The sequence below is a fragment of the Drosophila novamexicana genome, unplaced genomic scaffold (assembly GCF_003285875.2).
Source record: "Drosophila novamexicana strain 15010-1031.04,08,12 unplaced genomic scaffold, DnovRS2.1 tig00000072-arrow-arrow-pilon, whole genome shotgun sequence".
Classification (NCBI taxonomy): Eukaryota; Metazoa; Arthropoda; class Insecta; order Diptera; family Drosophilidae; genus Drosophila; species Drosophila novamexicana.
Window position 1 is genome coordinate 2,037,854 of NW_020824771.1, and position 17,737 is coordinate 2,055,590.

A 17,737-nucleotide genomic window follows, 5' to 3' on the forward strand; every position below is an offset into this window, starting at 1 on the left:
TGCTCAAAAAACAGGATGTCGATATCGATTTTTATCGAGTGCTTGGAAACGGAGTAAGTTATCGATTATCGGAAACAAACTTGATCTGCGCAGGCACTAGGGGGACCTACATCTAAAATTTCAGATCTCTAGCTTTTATAGGTTCTAAGATCCTTGCGTTCATATATACGGACGGATAGACGGACGAACATGGCTAGATCGACTCGGCTATGTGTGTGTATGTGCGTGTGTGTTTAGCGCCCGAAAAACAGAAATCACAAAAACTTCTAATCTTGTCAAATTTGCGAGAGACAGGCAAGCAGGCCACCAACAAGATCACAAGGGCACAAATTCCTATATTCATATACAAAATATGGTAGTATGCGTGAATAGCGAGTCCAAAATATTTTAAATGCACACATGGCAACGCTTAGGTACCCTTACCACGATCACGAGCTAAAATGCAAGAATTTCGCAACGACGTGGCAAACCCTTTCATTATTTCATATTACTCGTCCCTTCAAAAGGGAAGAAAGCCACAGACTTTTGAGAAAAATTGAATTTGTGGGCATTTTTGCTTGTGCGGACCAATCCACATACAGACAGTACAACGGTAAATACACAAATTGATAGAGCACTGAGAGTAAGCCAAAGCAGTTTCCAGCAGTGCGAGGGAATAAAAAAGAAAGCAGCGATGCCGTTTTATGAGCCCGAACAAAAACGAAGGCGACTTTGGACCAGCCGCACAGAAAACGAGAGGCCCCATCGTCGTCCACTGATTGTCCAGTCCATATGTTGTTTGGTTTGTGCAATTACTGAACGATATTACCATTCAATATACAAGTGGATTTCGGTGTTCCGGCTCGTTTTTCAAAATATTCTCTTAAAACAATAATGACATCCAACAGCGATGATTTGCAAATTTTAAGGTATTTTATTTTCCAAGCTTAAAATTATTTTACTTATCACTTTCTTTTGTTAAAAATGTGTTAGAGCTGGGAAAACATCGACGGCTCCAAAAAAATCATCGATAGTTCTCAAAACACCAAGTACATCGATAGTCGCATCGATTGTTTTACAGATCTATCTCCGACCCCATTAAGTATATATGTATATTCTTGATCAGCATAAATAAAAAGTCGATCTAGTCATGTCCGTCTGTCTGTATGTATGAATACAAGGATCTCATAACTCAGATCTATAAGAGTTAGAGCGTAGAACGTAGGTGCTTCTAGTGCAAACGCAGTACGTGTTTGATTCCGACACTCGATAGCTTACCCCGATTACAGGTAATCGTTAAAAAAAATTGGCATCGAAATCCTGTTTTTTGAGCAAATCTTGTAATATAAAAAGCTAGAGTAACCAAACTTTTATAGCTTTCGGTACCTCCCCGCTACCACGACATAGCTATAAATCAAGATAATTAACTTTCTGGTATTGCCCAACAATTTAATTTACAATTTTAATGCAATTGGCTTTTTGTTGAAAATTGCATCATGTGATTTGGTTGCCCAAGTGTTTGGGGCACCAAGCGCAAACTGCAAGAACTTTTTATACCCTGAACCCATTAAAAATGGGTATAAGGGTATATTGTATTTTTGCGAAAGCCAAATGTATGTAACAGGCAGAAGGAAGCATCTCAGACCCCATAAAGTATATATATTCTTGATCAGCATCAATAGCCGAGTCGATCTAGCCATGTCCGTCTGCCTGCCCGTCCGTCCGTCCGTCCGTCCGTATGTATGAGCCAAAGGATCTCAGAACCTATAAGAGCTAGAGACTTGAAATTTTAGATGTAAATGCTCCTAGTTCCCGCGCAATAAATAATAAGAGCTAGAGCCACCAAACATGATATGTTGCTTCTAGAATATTATAGATATTTCAAGTATCTTTCATTTCATACCTATCGCCACCTCCCCGCTACCACCCCCGAGCTATAAATCAAGTTAATAACCCAACTTTTATTGCCAACCAATTTAAACCACAATTTAAATGCAATTGACTTTTTGAGAATACACAAATATTCTATGGTACAATAAGATATACTGTAGAAAATTTCATAAAGATCGGTTAAGAAAACCCAAAGTTATATGCAACTGCGCAATTGAATGGGGCAGCAGCTTTAAGAATTTCTGTATACATGTACACACATACATTCATGCGCGTCTGCTTCGCATTCTAATAGCATGGTAATTGCATCTTTTTTTTGTAATGTTATTTTAGTTCCTTTTTTTATCATAAGTACTTAATTGTTGGTGTGGCTGTTGAGTAGAGTCGACAGCAAGTAATGCGGTCAGTTGCGAGTTCGAGCCCTACCAAGGGAACTTTTTTTTTATTAATTTATTTGGTGTTGGAATAAGAGGGTTCAGGGTATCTCCTAGTCGGGAGCTCCCGACGAGAACCTCTTACTTGTTTCTAAATGTACTCACACATATTATAGTTATCCAAGTCTGTCAGCAGAAGATACAAGGAAATTCATTTGTTCCCTTAAATTATTCAAGCTCTTAATGTAGTCTTTCAGAAATCTGAAATTGTCTGTATGAAATCTCCACTGGCAACCAACCAGCCGATGACAGATGGACAACAAATTAAGTTTTTGAACAATGGGACTGAGTCAATTTACAACCATCCTGGGTGCTCTTTTGTTCCTCAGGCAGGTCGCAGGAGTGACGCAGCCAACCAATCCAAATATAATAATTATACTTATAGATGATATGGTAACTAAACAAAATGATATACGAATCAAATAAAAAAAAAAGTACTACTCAGGGCTTTAACGATGTCAGTTTTCATGGCTCTAATCAAATTCTAACACCAAATATTGATGCATTTGCTTATAATGGAGTTATACTTAATCGTTACTATGTGCCTAATCTATGCACACCCTCAAGAGCTGCGCTGCTAACCGGAAAGTATCCCATACACAATGGTAGGCAAAATAGCTGAAAAATCTGACTTCTGAAAATGTCCCTTCTAAAGTTCAATTTGACCTTTTGATAAAGGAATGCAACATTTTGTGCAAATATCAGATGAGCCCTGGGGATTGCCGCTAGGAGAACGTCTCATGCCCCAGTTCTTTCGTGATAAAGGTTACTCTACGCAGCTCATTGGCAAATGGCATTTGGGATTCTGGCGACAGGACCACACGCCTATAATGCGCGGCTTTGATCATCACTTTGGCTACTATAATGGGTACATAGATTATTATGATCATACCCATTATATGTTGGACAGTAATTACACAGCAGGCGCTGACTTTCGACGCGATCTACAACGCTGTCATTCGGATAACGGCACGTATGCAACGGAGGCTTTTACGAAAGAAGCTCGTCGTATAATAGAACAACATGACCTAAGTCGCCCACTCTTCATGGTATTAAGCCATCTAGCCGTGCACACAGGTAACGAGAATCAACCCATGCAAGCTCCCTACGACGAAGTGGCAAAATTTGAACACATAAGCGATCCCAAGCGTCGCACCTATGCGGGTGAGAGGCTTATTAATTACCTAATTATGTAAAAACATATAATATATAATAATTAATATTGCTTTCAAGGTATGGTCTCCAGTCTCGACAAGAGTGTGGGTCAGACAATGCGTGCTCTCTTAGACCGGGGTATGCTTAACAACTCGATTGTCCTACTCTACTCAGACAATGGAGCGCCCACTCTAGGTATTCACTCCAATAGTGGCTCCAACCATCCTTTTCGCGGTGTAAGTCTCTTTAAGCTAAATATACTTTTTTTCAAATTATACTCTTAATTAATACTTTAATACTCTCGAGAAGATTGAAATTTGTTTGCATTAAATATATATAAATTATAAGGATTCATTTCCGTTTCCAATAAGTAGACCGCCTGTCTGTCTATGCTACTTTGTTTTTAACTAGTCTCCAGCTCCGTTATCTTGATTGTTCAGTCCGAATAAATTTATTTTGAAGCCGGTTGGATCCAACCCACATATCAACAAGTATGAGGTTCTAGTCGGGCTAGCCCAACAACAAATGCAGTTCGCTCTAAGCGCTCGTTTGTAGTAATTAAAATAAATTTTAAAAAACCTTACCGCATTACTTGCTGCCGACTCTACTTAACAGCCACAGCAGCCCCCCTCCAAAAAAAACAAGTAAGAGGTTTTAGTCGGGAGCTCCCGACTAGGCGATACACTGAACCCCCTTTTTCCAACATCAAATGCATATATATATTCTATTTTAGAAGCTATATGTCAAGTTTGGTGACTCTAGCTCTTATTATTTACCAAAATTGCCCAAAAACAGGATATCGATATCGATATTTATCGATTGCTTGGAAACGGAGTAAGTTATCGATTATCGGAAACAAACTCGATTTGCGCGGGAACTAGGAGCATCTACATCTAAAATTTCAAGTCTCTAGCTCTTATAGGTTCTGAGATCCTTGCGTTCATACATACGGACGGACGGACGGACGGACAGACAAACGGAGATCGACTGGGTTTTTTTGTGCTGATCAAGAATATATATACTTTATGGGGTCGGAGATACTTCCTTCTGCCTGTTACATACATTTGGATTTTGCACAAATGCAATATACACTTATACCCATTTTTAATGGGTTCAGGGTATAAAAAAAGTTTCCTCAGTAGGGCTCGAACCCGTAACTACTTGCCGGCCAATAATTCAGTCTTAATGAGAAACGAGAAAGAAAGGCTATCTTCGGCACGCCGAAGATCTATTACACTTGCAGACCCAACCTTTTTATAATGCTTATAGTGCTTTGCCCGTATCTAAGAAGCACAGGGAAAATAGTTAATGCCGAGTTTGGGCAAGATATCTTGATAAACAAAATGTTTTTTCATACAACAACTTAATTTTCGACCGATCGTTCCTATGGCAGCTATATGATATAGTGGTCCGATCTTAATAGGATTTTGCATATATATGAGGAGCATAGTAAAACTAATAAATGCCGAGTTTGGTCAAGATAACTTGAAAAACAAAATGTTTTTCATACAAAAACTTAATTTTCGACCGATTATTCCTATGGCAGCTATATGATATAGTGGTCCGATCTTAATAGGATTTTGCATATATATGAGGAGCATAGTAAAACTAATAAATGCCGAGTTTGGTTAAGATATCTTGAAAAAAACAAAATGTTTTTTCAAACAACAACTTAATTTTCGACCGATTGTTCCTATGGCAGCTATATGATATAGTGGTCCGATCTTAATAGGATTTTGCATATATATGGGGAGTAAAGTAAAACTAATAAATCCCGAGTTTGGTCAAGATATCTTGATAAACAAAATGTTTTTTCATACAAAAACTTAATTTTCGACCGATCGTTCCTATGGCAGCTATATGATATAGTGGTCCGATCCAGCGGGTTTTCACATATGAGCTGCGTGCAACAGAAAGAGGGACTTCTGCAAAATTTCATTAAGATAGCCTTAAAACTGAGGGACTAGTTCGCATAGAAACAGACAGACGGACATGGCCATATCGACTCGGCTGTTGATGCTGACCAAGAATATATGTATGTATTTACTTTATGGGGTCGGAGATGTCTCCTTCTTGAGTTACACATTTCACGACAAAATTATAATACCCTCTGCAAGGGTATAAAAAAACAAATTAAGGTAGCGGCACAGAAAACAATACAATCGCAATTGCAATGTTGATAGAATTCAAAGCAGATGCGCATGAATGTGTGTGTGTACATGTGTACAAAAATTCTTTGAAATTGCGCTCGCTGCCGCTGATACGAGGAAAGCCAAAACACGTTTTATTTAATAACTTTTTCTTAACCGATCTTGATGAAATTTTCTACAGTGCATCTTTCTGCTTTAAAGAATATTTGAGTATATTCAAGAAATCCGTTGCATTTATATTGTGGCTTATGTATGTATATTGGTTGGCAGCATTAATTGGTTTACTTACATATGTACTTATTTATAGCTATGAGGTAGTAGCGGGGAGGTGGTGACAGCTAAATAATGAAATATGAATATACTTACTATTATTACTGTGAGAGGTTGATAGTCTATTTGTATCTTATTTTATTAAATTTGATGTATGCCAGTCCTATTCTATATAATAATAATACATGCTTTTGGTAATGTGACGTCACTATCCTACTAAAACTCAACCATCCTCACAGTCGTATTCCCTGAGCACGATTTTTTTATACCCTTGCAGAGGGTATTATAATTTTGTCGTGAAATGTGTAACGCATAGAAGGAGAAATCTCCGACCCCATAAAGTATATATATTCTTGATCAGCATCAACAGCCGAGTCGATAGAGCCATGTCCGTCTGTCTGTTTCTATGCGAAATAGTCTCTCAGTTTTAAAGCTATCTTAATGAATTTTTGCAGAATTCCGTCTTTCTTTTGCACGCAGCACATATGTGAAAACCAGCTGGATCGGACCACTATATCATATAGCTGCCATAGGAACGATCGGTCGAAAATTAAGTTTTTGTATGAAAAAACATTTTGGTTATCACGATATCTTGACCAAACTCGGCATTTATTAGTTTTACTAAGCTCCTCATATATATGCAAAACCCTATTAAGATCGGACCACTATATCATATAGCTGCCATAGGAACGATCGGTCGAAAATTAAGTTTTTGTATGAAAAAACATTTTGTTTATTAAGATATCTTGACCAAACTCGGCATTTATTAGTTTTACTAAGCTCCTCATATATATGCAAAATCCTATTAAGATCGGACTACTATATCATATAGCTGCCATAGGAACGATCGGTCGAAAATTAAGTTTTTGTATGAAAAAACATTTTGTTTATTAAGATATCTTGACCAAACTCGGCATTTATTAGTTTTACTAAGCTCCTCATATATATGCAAAATCCTATTAAGATCGGACTACTATATCATATATCTGCCATAGGAACGATCAGTCGAAAACTAGGTTTTTGATTAAAAACCTTTTTTGTTTATCAAGATATCTTGACCAAACTCGGCATTTATTAGTTTTACTAAGCTCCTCATATATATGCAAAATCCTATTAAGATCGGACTACTATATCATATATCTGCCATAGGAACGATCAGTCGAAAACTAGGTTTTTGATTAAAAACCTTTTTTGTTTATCAAGATATCTTGACCAAACTCGGCATTTATTAGTTTTACTAAGCTCCTCATATATATGCAAAATCCTATTAAGATCGGACCACTATATCATATAGATGCCATTGGAACGATCGGTCGAAAATTAAGTTTTTGTATGAAAAAACATTTTGGTTATCAAGATATCTTGACCAAACTCGGCATTTATTAGTTTTACTAAGCTCCTCATATATATGCAAAATCCTATTAAGATCGGACCACTGCCATAGGAACGATCGGTCGAAAATTAAGTTTTTGTATGAAAAAACATTTTGTTTATCAAGATATCTTGACCAAACTCGGCATTTATTAGTTTTACTAAGCTCCTCATATATATGCAAAACCCTATTAAGATCGGACCACTATATCATATAGCTGCCATAGAAACGATCGGTCGAAAATTAAGTTTTTGTATGAAAAAACTTTTTGGTTATCAAGATATCTTGACCAAACTCGGCATTTATTAGTCTTACAACGCTCCTCATATATATGCAATATCCTATTAAAATCGGACTACTATATCATATAGCTGCTATAGGAACGATCGGTCGATAATTAAGTTTTAGTATGAAAAAACATTTTGTTTATCAACAAATCTTGACCAAACTCGGCATTTATTAGTTTTACTAAGCTCCCCATATATATGCAAAATCCTATTAAGATCGGACCCCTATATCATATAGCTGCCATAGGATCGATCGGTCGAAAATTAAGTTTTTGTATGAAAAAACATTTTGTTTTTCAAGATATCTCAACCAAACTCGGCATTTATTAGTTTTAATAAGCTCCTCATATATATGCAAAATCCTATTAAGATCGGAACACTATATCATATAGCTGCCATAGGAACAATCGGTTCAAAATTAAGTTTTTGTATGAAAAAACATTTTGTTTATCAAGATATCTTGACCAAACTCGGCATTTATTAGTTTTGCTAAGCTCCTCATATATATGCAAAATCCTATTAAGATCGGACCACTATATCATATAGCTGCCATAGCAACGATCGGTCGAAAATTAAGTTATATAAAAAAACATTTTGTTTTGCATGATATCTCAACCAAACTATATAATATAGCTGCCATAGGAACGATCGGTTCAAAATTAAGTTTTTGTATGAAAAAACATTTTGTTTATCAAGATAGCTTGACCAAACTCGGCATTTATTAGTTTTACTAAGCTCCTCATATATATGCAAAACCCTATTATGATCGGACCACTATATCATATAGCTACCATAGGAACGATCGGTAGAAAATTAAGTTTTTGTATGAAAAAACATTTTGTTAATCAAGATATCTTGACCAAACTCGGCATTTATTAGTCTTACAATGCTCCTCATATATATGCAATATCCTATTAAAATCGGACTACTATATCATATAGCTGCTATAGGAACGATCGGTCGAAAATTAAGTTTTTGTATGAAAAAACATTTTGTTTTCCAAGATATCTTGACAAACTCGGCATTTATTAGTTTTAGTATGCTCCTCATATATATGCAATATCCTATTAAGATCAGATTACTATATTATATAGCTGCCATAGGAACGATCGGTCGAAAATTAAGTTTTTGTATGAAAAAAACACTTTATTTTCCAAGATATCTTGACAAACTCGGCATTTATTAGTTTTAGTATGCTCCTCATATATCTGCAAAATCCTATTAAGATGGGACCACTATATCATATAGCTGCTATAGGAACAATCGGTCGAAAATTAAGTTGTATGAAAATACATTTTGTTTTGCAAGATATCTCAACCAAACTCGGCATTTCTTAGTTTTACTAAGCTCCTCATATACATGCAAAATCATATTAAGATCGGACTACAATATCATATATCTGCCATAGGAAGGATCAGTCGAAAATTAAGTTTTTGTATGAAAAAACATTTTGTTTATCAAGATATCTTGACCAAACTCAGCATTTATTAGTTTTACTAAGCTCCTCATATATATGCAAAATCCTATTAAGATCGGACCACTATATCATATAGCTGGCATAGGAACGATCGGTCGCAAATTAAGTTGTATAAAAAAACATTTGGTTTTGCAAGATATCTCAACCAAACTCGGCATTTATTAGTTTTACTAAGCTCTTCATATACATGCAAAATCCTATTAAGATCGGACTACTATATCATTTATCTGCCATAGGAACGATCAGTCGAAAACTAGGTTTTTGATTAAAAACCTTTTTTGTTTATCAAGATATCTTGACCAAACTCGGCATTTATTAGTTTTACTAAGCTCCTCATATATATGCAAAATCCTATTAAGATCGGACCACTGCCATAGGAACGATCGGTCGAAAATTAAGTTTTTGTATGAAAAAACATTTTGTTTATCAAGATATCTTGACCAAACTCGGCATTTATTAGTTTTACTAAGCTCCTCATATATATGCAAAACCCTATTAAGATCGGACCACTATATCATATAGCTGCCATAGGAACGATCGGTCGAAAATTAAGTTTTTGTATGAAAAAACATTTTGGTTATCACGATATCTTGACCAAACTCGGCATTTATTAGTTTTACTAAGCTCCTCATATATATGCAAAATCCTATTAAGATCGGACCACTGCCATAGGAACGATCGGTCGAAAATTAAGTTTTTGTATGAAAAAACATTTTGTTTATCAAGATATCTCAACCAAACTCGGCATTTATTAGTTTTACTAAGCTCCTCATATATATGCAAAACCCTATTAAGATCGGACCACTATATCATATAGCTGCCATAGGAACGATCGGTCGAAAATTAAGTTTTTGTATGAAAAAACATTTTGTTTATCAAGATATCTTGACCAAACTCGGCATTTATTAGTTTTACTAAGCTCCTCATATATATGCAAAATCCTATTAAGATCGGACCACTATATCATATAGCTGCCATAGGAACGATCGGTTCAAAATTAGGTTTTTGTATGAAAAAAACATTTTGTTTATCAAGATATCTTGACCAAACTCGGCATTTATTAGTTTTGCTAAGCTCCTCATATATATGCAAAATCCTATTAAGATCGGACCACTGCCATAGGAACGATCGGTCGAAAATTAAGTTGTATAAAAAAACATTTTGTTTTGGAAGATATCTCAACCAAACTCGGCATTTATTAGTTTTACTAAGCTCCTCATATATATTTAAAATCCTATTAAGATCGGACTACTATATCATATATCTGCCATAGGAAGGATCAGTCGAAAACTAGGTTTTTGATTAAAAACATTTTTATGCCCTTGCAGAGGGTATTATAATTTTGTCGTGAAATGTGTAACGCATAGAAGGAGACACCTCCGACCTCATAAAGTATATATATTCTTGATCAGCATCAACAGCCGAGTCGATAGAGCCATGTCCGTCTGTCCGTCTGTCTGTTTCTATGCGAACTAGTCTCTCAGTTTTAAAGCTATCTTAATGAAATTTTGCAGAAGTCCCTCTTTCTGCTGCACGCAGCACATATGTTAAAACCAGCTGAATCGGACCACCATATCACATAGCTGCCATAGGAACGATCGGTCGAAAATTAAGTTTTTGTATGAAAAAACATTTTGTTTATCAAGATATCTTGACCAAACTCGGCATTTATTAGTTTTACTAAGCTCCTCATATATATGCAAAATCCTATTAAGATCGGACCACTATATCATATAGATGCCATTGGAACGATCGGTCGAAAATTAAGTTTTTGTATGAAAAAACATTTTGGTTATCAAGATATCTTGACCAAACTCGGCATTTATTAGTTTTACTAAGCTCCTCATATATATGCAAAATCCTATTAAGATCGGACCACTGCCATAGGAACGATCGGTCGAAAATTAAGTTTTTGTATGAAAAAACATTTTGTTTATCAAGATATCTTGACCAAACTCGGCATTTATTAGTTTTACTAAGCTCCTCATATATATGCAAAACCCTATTAAGATCGGACCACTATATCATATAGCTGCCATAGAAACGATCGGTCGAAAATTAAGTTTTTGTATGAAGAAACTTTTTGGTTATCAAGATATCTTGACCAAACTCGGCATTTATTAGTCTTACAACGCTCCTCATATATATGCAATATCCTATTAAAATCGGACTACTATATCATATAGCTGCTATAGGAACGATCGGTCGATAATTAAGTTTTAGTATGAAAAAACATTTTGTTTATCAACAAATCTTGACCAAACTCGGCATTTATTAGTTTTACTAAGCTCCCCATATATATGCAAAATCCTATTAAGATCGGACCCCTATATCATATAGCTGCCATAGGATCGATCGGTCGAAAATTAAGTTTTTGTATGAAAAAACATTTTGTTTTTCAAGATATCTCAACCAAACTCGGCATTTATTAGTTTTAATAAGCTCCTCATATATATGCAAAATCCTATTAAGATCGGAACACTATATCATATAGCTGCCATAGGAACGATCGGTTCAAAATTAAGTTTTTGTATGAAAAAACATTTTGTTTATCAAGATATCTTGACCAAACTCGGCATTTATTAGTTTTGCTAAGCTCCTCATATATATGCAAAATCCTATTAAGATCGGACCACTATATCATATAGCTGCCATAGCAACGATCGGTCGAAAATTAAGTTATATAAAAAAACATTTTGTTTTGCATGATATCTCAACCAAACTATATAATATAGCTGCCATAGGAACGATCGGTTCAAAATTAAGTTTTTGTATGAAAAAACATTTTGTTTATCAAGATAGCTTGACCAAACTCGGCATTTATTAGTTTTACTAAGCTCCTCATATATATGCAAAACCCTATTATGATCGGACCACTATATCATATAGCTACCATAGGAACGATCGGTAGAAAATTAAGTTTTTGTATGAAAAAACATTTTGTTAATCAAGATATCTTGACCAAACTCGGCATTTATTAGTCTTACAATGCTCCTCATATATATGCAATATCCTATTAAAATCGGACTACTATATCATATAGCTGCTATAGGAACGATCGGTCGAAAATTAAGTTTTTGTATGAAAAAACATTTTGTTTTCCAAGATATCTTGACAAACTCGGCATTTATTAGTTTTAGTATGCTCCTCATATATATGCAATATCCTATTAAGATCAGATTACTATATTATATAGCTGCCATAGGAACGATCGGTCGAAAATTAAGTTTTTGTATGAAAAAAACACTTTATTTTCCAAGATATCTTGACAAACTCGGCATTTATTAGTTTTAGTATGCTCCTCATATATCTGCAAAATCCTATTAAGATGGGACCACTATATCATATAGCTGCTATAGGAACAATCGGTCGAAAATTAAGTTGTATGAAAATACATTTTGTTTTGCAAGATATCTCAACCAAACTCGGCATTTCTTAGTTTTACTAAGCTCCTGATATACATGCAAAATCATATTAAGATCGGACTACAATATCATATATCTGCCATAGGAAGGATCAGTCGAAAATTAAGTTTTTGTATGAAAAAACATTTTGTTTATCAAGATATCTTGACCAAACTCAGCATTTATTAGTTTTACTAAGCTCCTCATATATATGCAAAATCCTATTAAGATCGGACCACTATATCATATAGCTGGCATAGGAACGATCGGTCGCAAATTAAGTTGTATAAAAAAACATTTGGTTTTGCAAGATATCTCAACCAAACTCGGCATTTATTAGTTTTACTAAGCTCTTCATATACATGCAAAATCCTATTAAGATCGGACTACTATATCATTTATCTGCCATAGGAACGATCAGTCGAAAACTAGGTTTTTGATTAAAAACCTTTTTTGTTTATCAAGATATCTTGACCAAACTTGGCATTTATTAGTTTTACTAAGCTCCTCATATATATGCAAAATCCTATTAAGATCGGACCACTGCCATAGGAACGATCGGTCGAAAATTAAGTTTTTGTATGAAAAAACATTTTGTTTATCAAGATATCTTGACTAAACTCGGCATTTATTAGTTTTACTAAGCTCCTCATATATATGCAAAATCCTATTAAGATCGGACCACTATATCATATAGCTGCCATAGGAACGATCGGTCGAAAATTAAGTTTTTGTATGAAAAAACATTTTGGTTATCACGATATCTTGACCAAACTCGGCATTTATTAGTTTTACTAAGCTCCTCATATATATGCAAAATCCTATTATAGGAACGATCGGTCGAAAATTAAGTTTTTGTATGAAAAAACATTTTGTTTATCAAGATATCTTGACCAAACTCGGCATTTATTAGTTTTACTAAGCTCCTCATATATATGCAAAACCCTATTAAGATCGGACCACTATATCATATAGCTGCCATAGGAACGATCGGTCGAAAATTAAGTTTTTGTATGAAAAAACATTTTGTTTATCAAGATATCTTGACCAAACTCGGCATTTATTAGTTTTACTAAGCTCCTCATATATATGCAAAATCCTATTAAGATCGGACCACTATATCATATAGCTGCCATAGGAACGATCGGTTCAAAATTAGGTTTTTGTATGAAAAAAACATTTTGTTTATCAAGATATCTTGACCAAACTCGGCATTTATTAGTTTTGCTAAGCTCCTCATATATATGCAAAATCCTATTAAGATCGGACCACTGCCATAGGAACGATCGGTCGAAAATTAAGTTGTATAAAAAAACATTTTGTTTTGGAAGATATCTCAACCAAACTCGGCATTTATTAGTTTTACTAAGCTCCTCATATATATTTAAAATCCTATTAAGATCGGACTACTATATCATATATCTGCCATAGGAAGGATCAGTCGAAAACTAGGTTTTTGATTAAAAACATTTTTATGCCCTTGCAGAGGGTATTATAATTTTGTCGTGAAATGTGTAACGCATAGAAGGAGACACCTCCGACCTCATAAAGTATATATATTCTTGATCAGCATCAACAGCCGAGTCGATAGAGCCATGTCCGTCTGTCCGTCTGTCTGTTTCTATGCGAACTAGTCTCTCAGTTTTAAAGCTATCTTAATGAAATTTTGCAGAAGTCCCTCTTTCTGCTGCACGCAGCACATATGTTAAAACCAGCTGAATCGGACCACCATATCACATAGCTGCCATAGGAACGATCGGTCGAAAATTATGTTTTTGTAAGAAAAAACATTTTGTTTATCAAGATATCTTGACTAAACTCGGCATTTATTAGTTTTACTAAGCTCCTCATATATATGCAAAATCCTTTTAAGATCGGACCACTATATAATATAGCTGCCATAGGAACGATCGGTTCAAAATTAAGTTTTTGTATGAAAAAACATTTTGTTTATCAAGATATCTTGACCAAACTCGGCATTTATTAGTTTTACTAAGCTCCTCATATATATGCAAAACCCTATTAAGATCGGACCACTATATCATATAGTTGCCATAGGAACGATCGGTCGAAAATTAAGTTTTTGTATGAAAAAACATCTCGGCATTTATTAGTTTTACTAAGCTCCTCATATATATGCAAAATCCTCTTAAGATCGGAACACTATATCATATAGCTTCCATAGGAACGATCGGTTCAAAATTAAGTTTTTGTATGAAAAAACATTTTGTTTATCAAGATATCTTGACCAAACTCGGCATTTATTAGTTTCACTAAGCTCCTCATATATATGCAAAATCCTATTAAGATCGGAACACTATATCATATAGCTGCCATAGGAACGATCGGTTCAAAATTAAGTTTTTGTATGAAAAAACATTTTGTTTATCAAGATATCTCAACCAAACTCGGCATTTATTAGTTTTACTAAGCTCCTCATATATATGCAAAATCCTATTAAGATCGGACCACTATATCATATAGCTGCCATAGGAACGAGCGGTTCAAAATTAGGTTTTTGTATGAAAAAACATTTTGTTTATCAAGATATCTTGACCAAACACGGCATTTATTAGTTTTGCTAAGCTCCTCATATATATGCAAAATCCTATTAAGATCGGACCACTGCCATAGGAACGATCGGTCGAAAATTTAGTTGTATAAAAAAACATTTTGTTTTGGAAGATATCTCAACCAAACTCGGCATTTATTAGTTTTACTAAGCTCCTCATATATATGCAAAATCCTATTAAGATCGGACTACTATATCATATATCTGCCATAGGAAGGATTAAAAACATTTTTATGCCCTGGCAGAGGGTATTATAATTTTGTCGTGAAATGTGTAACGCATAGAAGGAGACACCTCCGACCTCATAAAGTATCTGTCCGTCTGTCTGTTTCTATGCGAACTAGTCTCTCAGTTTTAAAGCTATCTTAATGAAATTTTGCAGAAGTCCCTCTTTCTGCTGCACGCAGCACATATGTTAAAACCAGCTGGATCGGACCACCATATCATATAGTTGCCATAGGAACGATCGGTTCAAAATTAAGTTTTTGTGTGAAAAAACATTTTGTTTATCAAGATATCTTGACCAAACTCGGCATTTATTAGTTTTACTAAGCTCCTCATATATATGCAAAATCCTCTTAAGATCGGAACACTATATCATATAGCTTCCATAGGAACGATCGGTTCAAAATTAAGTTTTTGTATGAAAAAACATTTTGTTTATCAAGATATCTTGACCAAACTCGGCATTTATTAGTTTTACTACGCTCCTCATATATATGCAAAATCCTATTAAGATCGGAACACTATATCATATAGCTGCCATAGGAACGATCGGTTCAAAATTAAGTTTTTGTATGAAAAAACATTTTGTTTATCAAGATATCTCAACCAAACTCGGCATTTATTAGTTTTACTAAGCTCCTCATATATATGCAAAACCCTATTAAGATCGGACCACTATATCATATAGCTGCCATAGGAACGATCGGTTCAAAATTAGGTTTTTGTATGAAAAAACATTTTGTTTATCAAGATATCTTGACCAAACTCGGCATTTATTAGTTTTGCTAAGCTCCTCATATATATGCAAAATCCTATTAAGATCGGACCACTGCCATAGGAACGATCGGTCGAAAATTAAGTTGTATAAAAAAACATTTTGTTTTGGAAGATATCTCAACCAAACTCGGCATTTATTAGTTTTACTAAGCTCCTCATATATATTTAAAATCCTATTAAGATCGGACTACTATATCATATATCTGCCATAGGAAGGATCAGTCGAAAACTAGGTTTTTGATTAAAAACATTTTTATGCCCTTGCAGAGGGTATTATAATTTTGTCGTGAAATGTGTAACGCATAGAAGGAGACACCTCCGACCTCATAAAGTATATATATTCTTGATCAGCATCAACAGCCGAGTCGATAGAGCCATGTCCGTCTGTCCGTCTGTCTGTTTCTATGCGAACTAGTCTCTCAGTTTTAAAGCTATCTTAATGAAATTTTGCAGAAGTCCCTCTTTCTGCTGCACGCAGCACATATGTTAAAACCAGCTGGATCGGACCACCATATCACATTGCTGCCATAGGAACGATCGGTCGAAAATTAAGTTTTTGTATGAAAAAACATTTTGTTTATCAAGATATCTTGACCAAACTCGGCATTTATTAGTTTTACTAAGCTCCTCATATATATGCAAAATCCTCTTAAGATCGGAACACTATATCATATAGCTTCCATAGGAACGATCGGTTCAAAATTAAGTTTTTGTATGAAAAAACATTTTGTTTATCAAGATATCTTGACCAAACTCGGCATTTATTAGTTTTACTAAGCTCCTCATATATATGCAAAATCCTATTAAGATCGGAACACTATATCATATAGCTGCCATAGGAACGATCGGTTCAAAATCAAGTTTTTGTATGAAAAAACATTTTGTTTATCAAGATATCTTGACCAAACTCGGCATTTATTAGTTTTACTAAGCTCCTCATATATATGCAAAACCCTATTAAGATCGGACCACTATATCATATAGCTGCCATAGGAACGATCGGTCGAAAATTAAGTTTTTGTATGAAAAAACATTTTGTTTATCAAGATATCTTGACCAAACTCGGCATTTATTAGTTTTACTAAGCTCCTCATATATATGCAAAATCCTATTAAGATCGGACCACTATATCATATAGCTGCCATAGGAACGATCGGTTCAAAATTTGGTTTTTGTATGAAAAAACATTTTGTTTATCAAGATATCTTGACCAAACTCGACATTTATTAGTTTTGCTAAGCTCCTCATATATATGCAAAATCCTATTAAGATCGGACCACTATATCATATAGCTGGCATAGGAACGATCGGTCGAAATATAAGTTGTATAAAAAACATTTTGTTTTGGAAGATATCTCAACCAAACTCGGCATTTATTAGTTTTACTAAGCTCCTCATATATATTTAAAATCCTATTAAGATCGGACTACTATATCATATATCTGCCATAGGAAGGATTAAAAACATTTTTATGCCCTGGCAGAGGGTATTATAATTTTGTCGTGAAATGTGTAACGCATAGAAGGAGACACCTCCGACCTCATAAAGTATCTGTCCGTCTGTCTGTTTCTATGCGAACTAGTCTCTCAGTTTTAAAGCTATCTTAATGAAATTTTGCAGAAGTCCCTCTTTCTGCTGCACGCAGCACATATGTTAAAACTAGCTGGATCGGACCACCATATCATATAGCTGCCATAGGAACGATCGGTCGAAAATTAAGTTTTTGTATGAAAAAACATTTTGTT

The 17,737-nt window shown here is 34.7% G+C and overlaps 1 protein-coding gene across 1 annotated transcript; it reads left to right on the plus strand.

Annotated features, from left to right (window-relative positions):
- Nucleotides 1-2,549: 2,549 nt before the first annotated feature.
- LOC115771387 (arylsulfatase B) lies at nt 2,550-3,694 on the plus strand (the record flags this gene model as incomplete). Its single annotated transcript, XM_030717072.1, has 4 exons — nt 2,550-2,696; nt 2,749-2,908; nt 2,982-3,467; nt 3,537-3,694. Coding segments are annotated over exons 1-4 (918 nt in total), but the record flags the coding sequence as incomplete, so codon positions are not given.
- Nucleotides 3,695-17,737: the final 14,043 nt, after the last annotated feature.